The sequence below is a fragment of the Vombatus ursinus genome, unplaced genomic scaffold (assembly GCF_900497805.2).
Source record: "Vombatus ursinus unplaced genomic scaffold, bare-nosed wombat genome assembly UNPS02009975.1, whole genome shotgun sequence".
NCBI lineage: Eukaryota > Metazoa > Chordata > Mammalia > Diprotodontia > Vombatidae > Vombatus > Vombatus ursinus.
The window spans coordinates 5,294,910-5,304,711 of NW_020949753.1; the positions used below are offsets into that span (position 1 = coordinate 5,294,910).

Consider the following 9,802-nt stretch of genomic DNA (forward strand, 5'->3'; position numbering starts at 1 on the left):
AACCCGGACTGCCTCACCAAAAAGCAAAAGAGAGAGAGAGAGAAAAAGAGGAACAGAGAGAAAGAGAGAAAGAGAAAGAGAGAGAGAGAGAGAGAGAGAGAGAGAGAGAGAGAGAGAGAGAGAGAGAGAGAAGGGAGCTGCCTATGGGAGAGGGTACATAGAGGGTGATGGAAATGAAATGACTGCTCAGAGAGGCTAAGAGGTCCCCTCCTTCACCAGAAGGCACAGGTAGGAGGCTTGAGGGAGAGCCTGAAGCAACAGTCCGAGACAGGAATTGAACTCAGATCCTCCTGACTACAAATCCAACACTCGATCCATTATAACACCCCGCTACTTATGGCAAGAGCACAGGCTTCCATGTCAGGAAGACCTGGGCTTAAGTCTCGCCACCTCCATATACTGACTGCATGACCCTGGGTAAGTTGCTTCAAATTCCAGTGCCCCAGGCCCCTCTCTAAACTATAAATTGCAGGACAGAGGACGACCTGCATTGGCAAAGGTGGTTTCCTACTCCAAACAAATCAAAGGTCTAGTGCCTTTACCCACCTCTAATCAAAAAAAGGTGTTGCATATTTACTTTATGAGCTATTTGAAAGATCTTCAACAGTAATTCTGATGACATAAAAAGCCATTATATTTAATAAGATCAAACTCTTACCCCCAAATGCCATTCTTACCCATTGCCCCTGCTGCTGACTCTGTCCTTAGATTCCATGATGACCAGTCAATGGAAAGAGAGAAACTTGCACATCTGGAAGAAAGAAAAAGATTTCAAACTATAATTTACAAAGTACCTGAACATAGATATGAAATCCATAATATTGAACTTCAACCTGTAGGCTCAAATATTTCCTGCAGACAGAACGTGAAAACTGATCCATATCTCTACCCTAGCTTGCTTTCCCACGTTCTTCCCACTGTGGGAGTAAATGATCAATAAACATTTGTGGAATGAATGAATGAATGAATGACATCATTTAACCATGGGACCTCAGAAATTCCCATGACATAATCTAGGGAAGCCTTACCAAAAACTATACACAAAGCACTCTACCCCATAGAGCAGGGGTGGAGAACCTGTGGCGTCGAGGCCACATGTGGCCCTCTAGGTCCTCAAGTGCAGCCCTCTGAATGAATCCAAACTTCACAGAATAAATCCCCCTAATGAAAGGATTTGTTCTGTAAAACCTGGACTTGGTCAAAGGCCCGTACGCAAGGACCTAGAAGGCCCAATGTGGCCTCTTGAGGCTGCAGGTTCCCCATCCCTACCATAGAGCCTACTCTAGGCATAGTAAGACAAAAAAAACCCAAAACAAAACAATAAAAAAAAGGCTTTTTTTCAAAGGGCTTCTCTCCCACTGAGGGAACACAACATGTAAACAGAAGGACAAATTCATGATAATTGAAGGAGCACACTAATAAGCATGAAAATCAGGAAGGCTTCCTGTAAGAGGTTAGCGTGCCATTTAGCCCTAAAGGACAATTAAGTAATACAAGACTAGTCTGGACCCACCAAAAAAAGAGGAGGGAATGGGATAATGTGTTCCTAAGAGCAGCGACGCTCAGGATACAGCCCAGACATACAGGACAAAAGATGGACATTCAATAATAAACAAGAGATTGCAACATTTTTAGAAAGAAAACCAGAACTGAAGAAATTATTTGCTTCTTGAAGACCTCATACAACAGAATTGCAGGAGGAATGAGTACAGACCAGTAACAGCGCCAGAATGACAAACGACAAACCAATGAGAAACTTCTTTTTCTTTTTTAATCTTTTTAAAATTTTTATTTTATTCTAAACTTCAGAAATAAAACAAACATTTCCATAACATAGTAGAATAGGGAAAAAAAAGATCCCCAATTGATAAATGGTCAAAGGATATGAACTGGCAGTTCTCCAATGAAGAAATCAAAAGAATTCATAGTCATATGAAAAAATGCTCTAAATCATTATTGATTAAAGAAATGTAAATGAAAACAACCTTGAGATATCATTTTATACCTATCAGATTGGCTAAAATGATTGAAGGGGAAAGTGACAAATGTTGGAGGGGATATGGAAAAACTGAGATAATGATTCACTGTTGGTGGAACTGTGAACTGATCCCAGTCATTTTGTAGCACAATCTGGAATTATATCCAAAGAAACTTCTTTCTAAACGTACACAAGTAGTCAGAGGTAAAGACAGAAACCTGGTAGAAAAAGCAGATGGGGGCATTATGGACAGAACTTGGAGACATCATGCCTAGAGATAAATGCTTCTTTTGTGAGACTATATTACAACACACAGGGAAAGGGAAGAGGAAATGAACAGGATAAAGGGGAGTGAGTGATGCACAGGGGTCAAATCAAGGGTCTGTAGTCTCAGAAAGAAAGACCCTCCAAGGGAGTAGGTCAGGAGGAAGAGGGAAAGACTGAGGAGAGAAAGAAAGGAGGCCATACTTTGGAGGTGGAAAGGAATTCCACTGATTAATGCTTCTCTGGGTGAAGGAAGTAAGGATCTTACACTGGATAAGGCCTGGGGGATTTGGTGCCTAAAAAATGTACTTGTCCTGGAAGGGGGGAAGGTGGAACTCCTGTGGGTGACTAGCACCTGGAATATTGGGAGAATGTGGACATAGAGAAATGATTTCCAGGCAAATATAGAAAAAAAAAAGAACCAACAAGAGTGGGTAAAGATTGGGGGTGGAGGGCTCTTACCACAGGGCAGTGTCCTCTCTGACATCTGCAATATTTGGCATTGTTCTGAGAGTGAGGCACAATAAAAAAGGAAATCCATGGAATAAACCCTACAAGGCAGTGGCAGAAAGTACCTAGATGGCAAAGCCTAGAATGGATACCTTGAGAGCTTTCACTATATAAAGAATAGAGAGAAAAGAGAGAGACCAGATGATTATAGGGCTTATGAATCAGAATATAAGGGTCTAGAGTAAACAGAACAAGAAGACGGGTAATGAAGAGGGTAAGAGAAATCCTTCTGGGAAAGGGATGCAAAAATGAAATTTAAAAAACTAACCGACAGGACTAGCTGAAGGGGAAGAGAGGAAAAGACGGGGAGGAAATAAATAACCAGATAAATGAAGGAGAGGAGAACACACAAAACCCTAAAGGGAAAAGGACAGAAAAAAGGAAGAATAGACTGGTGTGGAGACAGGGAGGGAGAGGAGAGACAGCCAGTGAGAACAGGGACACCTTTAAAAAAAATCCTAAAGTAACTGTAGGAACATAATACTATGTTTACAGCAGAGGAAGGAGAAAAAGCCTGACTTTGGGGAAAAAAAAACAATTTTACAGACAGAGGAAAATAAAAACCTAACTCATAACTTTAAATATTAATGGATTAAACAATCCAAAAAAACAAGAGTGACAAATTGGATAGGAAAACAAAACTCAACAATCTGTGGCTTACCAAAAAAAATTTTTTTTAAAACAAAGACTTTTGCAAAATAAAACTGAAGAGATGGAAACAAAATTTACTATGCATCAAATGAATCCAAAAAATCAGAAGTAGCCATCATGCCATCAGACAAAGCAAAAAACAAACATTCAGAAAATAAAAAGGAACAAACAAGTAAACTAAATAATTCTGAAAGAAACCATAGGCCATGAACCAATATCAGTAAGGAACTTTGGCATTAGTATCCAAATTCATGAAGCAAACATTACCTGAGCTTCATAGACAGGAACACAATAGTGACTTCAATATTTCTCTGTAAGTTTTGTGCAGCAGCAGAAGAAATAGCTCTAGATTGAAGAGGAAGATAGTTGGTTCACCAGGAGGTTGAGACAGGGAGGCAAAGAGAGTACAGGGAGGCAGAGCCCTGATGGCTTGGGGGAGAACTGAGAGAGGAAGGTCATGAGGATAAAGCTCAGTGCTAAGGGTCATAAAGAATAGGGAAACATGGAACATTATCATTAAATAAAGGAATTTTCAGAGTCTGTAAATATGGAAGTGGCCATGAGGATTTTGCTTTTATTGAATTATTTCAGGGAGGTCAAACAGTGGGAGTTACATGTAGAATAAGTTAGATCTTCAGGGTGTAAAAGATCTTCGTTTTTTGATGTTAAGCTTCAAGCCAGCTTTTACACTCTCCTCTTTCACCCTCATCAAAAGTCTTTTTAATCCTTCCTCACTTTTTGCCTTCGGAGTGGTATTGTCTGCATATCTGAAATTGTTGATGTTTTCCCCAGAAACTTTAATTCTGGTTTTTAATTCATCCAGCCTGGCATTCCACATGATGTATTCTGAATATAAGTTAAATAAATAAGGTGACAATATACAGCCTTGTCAAACTTCTTTCCCAATCTTAAACCAATCAGTTGTTCCATGTGTGGTTCTAACTGTTGCTTCTTGGCCCACATATGCATTCCTCAGGAGAGGAAAAAAAATAAATAAATGTAAATGTAAAATAAATAAAAGTAAAAAAATGTAAAATAAAAATGTAAGATGAATGGTATTCCCATCTTTTTGAGAACTTGCCACATTTTGCTGTGATCCATACAGCCAAAGGCTTTAACGTGGTCAATGAAGCAAAAGTGGATGTTTTTCTGGAACTCTCTTGTTTTCTCCAAAATCCAGCTAATGTTGATAATTTGGTCTCTAGTCCCTCTATCCCTTTGGAACCTGGCCTGCATTTCTGGTAATTCTTGGTTAACATAGCGCTGAATTCTAGCTGGCGTGCAAAATTTGTTCAGTAATTTGAACATTCTTTGGCATCACCCTTCTTTAGGGTTGGGACTTAAACTGACCCATTGGGGCCATTGTTGTGTTTTCCAAATTTGCTGCCATTTTGAGGGCAGCGCTTTAACAGCATCATCTTTTACGACTTTAAATAGCTCAGTGGAAATTATATCACCTTCACTAGCCTTGTTAGCAATGCTTCCTAAGGCCCGCTTGACTTCATTCTCCAGGATGTCTGGCTCAAGATCAGCAACCACACCACCACAGTTATCAGTGATGTTAAGATCTTTCTTATATAGTTCTTCTGGGTATTCTTGCCACCTAGAAATCTCTTCCACTTCTATTAAATCCCTGCCCTTTTTTGTCTTTTATCATGCCCATTTTTTGCATGAAATGCTCCCTCGATGTCTCTAATTTTCTTGAAGAGATTTCTTGTCTTTCCCATTCTACTGTTTTCTTTTATTTCTTGCATTGTTCACTTAAGAAAATTTTTTTATTTCTCCCTGCAATTCTCTGGAATTCTGTATTCAGCTAGGTGTACCTTTCCTTGTCTCATTTCTCTTTCCCTTTCCTTCTTTCCTCAGCTATTTGGAAAGCCTCATCAAACACCCATTTTGCTTTCTTGCTCTTCTCTGGAATTTTTTTTTTAACTAGTAGAAGAAAGTAAAACCAGAAATGGGGAATATTTGAACTGAAGAAAAACACTTAGAATTTGTCTGAATAAGAAAGAGGAATCCTAGAAGAGGATCAGAGAACAATGGAAGAAAGATGTCTTTAATCAAAACCTGAGTAGGGGCAGGCCCAAGCTTTTAGGACAATGAACTTGATGGGATATGGCCTCCTTCCACAGGTTTGGTGGGGCTCTTTTTTTTTTACAATGATAATATGTTTGTTACAATGATAATATAATTGTTGATAAGGGGGTTTATAGTGTTGCAGCTAGGTGGGTTTTCATATCTGTTGTTATTGTTATTTTAGTCATGTCTGACTCTTCGTGACCCCATTTGAGCTTTTCTTGGCCAACATACTGGAGTGGTTTGCCATTTCCTTCTCCAGCTCATTTTACAGATGAGGAAATTGAGGCAAATGGGGTTAAGTGACATTCCCAGGGTCACACAGCTAGTGTCTGAGGCAGGATTTGAACTCAGGTCTTCCTGACCCTAGGCCCACTGCCATCTAGCCACCTTTTCATATGCATACAATGAACTATTTTAAATGGAATATTACTATAAATATTTCTGAGTTGTTTGTGATTAACTTGGAACTCTAGCTGTTATGAAAAGTTTGTTTTGTGAAAATGATACTCTAGACCCAAAGGTTCTTATCTTCTTTGTGTTCTAAACCCCTGTGACTGTGTCTGGTGAAGCCTGTGGACCACTTCTCAGAATCATGTTTTTAAATACATAAAATAAAATATCTAGCATTACAAAAAGGAAATCAATTACATTGAAATGGTTATAAAAACCAAAGCAATATTAAAAAACACAATACCACCCAAGTTCATGGACCTCCAGTTAAGAACCCCTAACTAAAGGATAATGGTGTTCAATTATAACATATAATCATCCTGCAGAATCTAAATCTGTAATTAAAAACAGGCTTGCTGCTTTAAAACATAATTTGCCAGACTAATTTTTATCTGTAGGGTATTGGGATACATATGTGTGTATGTATATGTGTGTGTCCATACATACATATATACAGCCACCTGTGACCATACAAACTACAAGACAATAGATGTTTTCTAACTTGAGGTTTTTCTGGCTATATTTTTATTTCTTATTTTGATTTTAACTGAATTTTGAAAAGGACTGGATAAGATTAGGGATCCTTAGCTTTTCATTGGCTACAGTGTTGGAATGGCTTTAAAGAATGGATATGCTGCTTTTGTCTTGTATTAAAAATAAACAAAAAGACAAACATAGTCATGAACAGGCACAAGTTGACCCTTAAGAATGTAACTTCAAGTGCAGCTAGGTGGCACAGTGGATAGAGCATTGGGTCTGGAGTCAGGAGGACCTGAGTTCAAATCTGGCCTCAGACCAAACACTCGACACTTACTAGCTGTGTGACCCTGGGCAAGTCACTTAACCCCAATTGCCTAAAAATAAAATAAAAAATAAAAATAAAATAAAATAAAATAAAATAAAAAAGAGTGTAACTTTAGAGAGCGAACTGTTCTTCATTGGAAACTCAAGATACGAACACTTTCCTTGAGCAGTAGATATGCTCATTGCAAAAGTGCTATCAATTGCTCTTTCGTGTGTCATTTTCTTAGTGGCATATATGTTCCAGAGCTTTAAAGATGAATTTAATTTTCTTAGAAGGAGTAAACATTTTAACTTTGGTATTGCCTTTTTTAAAAATCTCAGAAGGAGGGAGGTGGTCACCAAACATAACCTTGTTACAATTGAAATTTAAGGTAAAATGAGAGACAATGAATGCCGGGAGCATAATTGAACTCATTTAGGTAGGTTAGCAGTAACCAATAAATTGGGTCTACTGCCATTCTCCATGACCAAAGACTCTGAGGTAGAGTTCACTAGCCTTCATATAGTTTTGGGGGAGTTGGGAAGGTGGGGAAGAAAATGTGATTGGCTACAGGGTAGAGAGCACCATGGAAGTGGGGACAACATGCCTGGTTACATCAAGGAAAGTGAGCTAGCACCCATGCGAGGCTAGTAACCACCTCTTTCTATTATAGAGGAATGTTTGATTGATTTATGGGACCCATCTGCATATTGAAGACCTTGTTAGTGGATCTGAGTTAGCAGACTCCCTGGTGCCTAGAGAGGACTGTTAGGGAGCCAGACTTTCCTTAATAGTGCAAGTACAATTCATAGAAAACGTATCTCTTAGAACTAGCTTTAGGACTGAAAGATAATATGGAGGGGGAGGGGAGCAGAATGGGGAAACAGCCAAGATAGCAGGGGCTTGGCTGAGCTCTCTCAAATTCCCCTCCAAACAACTTTAAAATAATACCTCAAAACAAATTCTGGAGTGTCAGGGGAAGGAGGATGCCGGTTGCAGTTCCAGGGTGGAAAAGAATACTTGGAGTCACTCAACAATCAGAGTACGGGCCAGGAGAGCAGTGACCACATCTCTCCTTAGATCATATGATCTTGGAAGAACTGAAAACTTACAGACCTCTAGAACTAGCTCTGAAAAAAATTGCACAAAAAAACCTGAAGCTTGGAACACTGCCTCCTCCACCCTAGAAGGAGACCCAAACTTTAACATCAAGTTAAAGTCAAGAAATAGGCTGGAAAAATGAGCAAAGAGCAACAAAAAGAACCTGACCATATAAAGTTACTATGATAACAGGGAAAGTCAAAACACAAACTCAGAAGACAATAAAGTCAAAAGTACTACATGTGAAGCCTCAAAGAAAAATGTAAATCAGTCTCAGACACAAAAAAAATTCCGGAAAAGCTCAAAAAAGATTTAAAAAATCAAATAAGAGAGGTAAAAGGAGAAGATAAGAAAGGTAAAATAAGAAAATAAGAAGATAAATTTGAGAAAGAAATGAGAGCAATTCAAGAAAATAATGAAAAAAGAGTCAACAGATTGGTAAAGAAGGCACAAAAAATACTGAAGAAAATCACACTTTAAAAAGCAGAACTGGCCAAGTGGAAAAAGATATGTGAAAATTCATTTAAGAAACAAATTCCTTAAAAATTAGAATTGGGCAAGTAAAGCTAAGAACTCCAAGAGACATCAAGAAACAATAAAATCAAAATTTTAAAAAATGTGAAATATCTTATTGGAAAAACAGTTGACCTAGAAAATAGATTTGAGATTGCCATTGATAATAAAGCCATTATTTAAAAAAGAGAGAAAGGGAGAGCTTAGACATCACCTTTCAAAAAATTATCAAGGAAAACTGCCTTGATATCCTAGAACCAGAGGGTAAAATAGAAATTGAAAGAATCTACCAATAGCCTCCTGAAAGAGATCTCAAAATGAAAACTCTCAGGAATATTATATCCAAATTCTAAGACTCCCAGGTCAAGGGGAAAATATTGCAGGCAGCCAGAAAGAAACAATTTCAATATTGCAGAGCCACAGTCAGGATAACCCAAGACTTAGTAGCTTCTACATTAAAAGACTGGATTCTTTGTATCCCCTGACGAAAGTAGTTGTATTATCAATGCCTGTTGACTTTACATCCTTCTCCCCATTTCAAAGTAGGCTCCTTAAGGGTTACTTTTGTCTTTGTATCTCGAGTCCTTAGCACCCAGAACATAGCAAGTACTTACTAAATGTCTGTTAATCAATTGCTGCTATTGCATTTCATAAACGAAATCCGGAGGAAGTTCTTGATGAGTCTGGGTGATAGAACTTCAAGGCTTTTTATCTTTGTGGAATCATACTGAAATAAATGTCAAGACTTCAGATAAGAGTATAGATTTAGAGCTGGAAAGAGTCTTAAAAATAATCAAGTGCATCCTCCCACCCCCATTTTGCAGATGATGCAGCTGAGGTCCAGAGAGGCAGCTGAATGGCTGGTGAAGGTCACACAGTTCTTCTATGGCAGAGTGTGTTTGTAATCAATAGGGGAGATTAAAGAGAGTGATGATTTTAGAGAGGTCAATATGCCAAAGAAGATAGGATTGAATGAGATAATTTGTCCTTGTAGAGTGGTTTGCCTTGGTTAGAAGGGCTACTAGATAAGGAGGAGACAAGTATCTGAGTGATGTGAGATGAGGAGAAAAGGATAAAAGTGAGCACCCAACAAATGAAACATGGGACAAAGTTCTCAGCTGAAAGGGTGGATAGAGAGCACCATGGGAAACCTAAGGAGGAATGAAAAGATTTGGAAAAGGTACTGTGGTAAGCCGGACAGTGAACTGATTAGAGGTGTCAAATTGCCTTGCTTCAGTGAGGGCTCAATTGAGACTAAGTAACAAAAATCTGTAGAGGTTCCAGTCAGCATGATTGGGTGGTTCTTCTCCAGCTTCCTTATGCAGCACATGAATTGGAGTGAAGGCAGTACATGGTGAGAGTAATACAAAGCTAGGCATGTCAGAAGGTCAGAAGACAAGCTACTCAAGAGGACGGTGTAGAACTGAACTGGTTCATCGAGGGTTCACGATGGAGAAATGACAGTGCCGATA

At 38.7% G+C, this 9,802-nt stretch overlaps 1 protein-coding gene across 1 annotated transcript in view; it reads right to left on the reverse strand.

Moving 5' to 3' along the window:
• The window catches only part of AFF1 (AF4/FMR2 family member 1), a 175,967-nt gene extending 175,209 nt beyond the window's left edge, over positions 1–758 (reverse strand). Inside the window, exon 1 of the mRNA XM_027853355.1 lies at positions 678–758. Coding sequence (XP_027709156.1) covers positions 678–715 — 38 coding nt within the window. The 5' untranslated portion in view covers positions 716–758. The remainder of the gene's footprint in view (positions 1–677) is intronic.
• Positions 759–9,802: the final 9,044 nt, after the last annotated feature.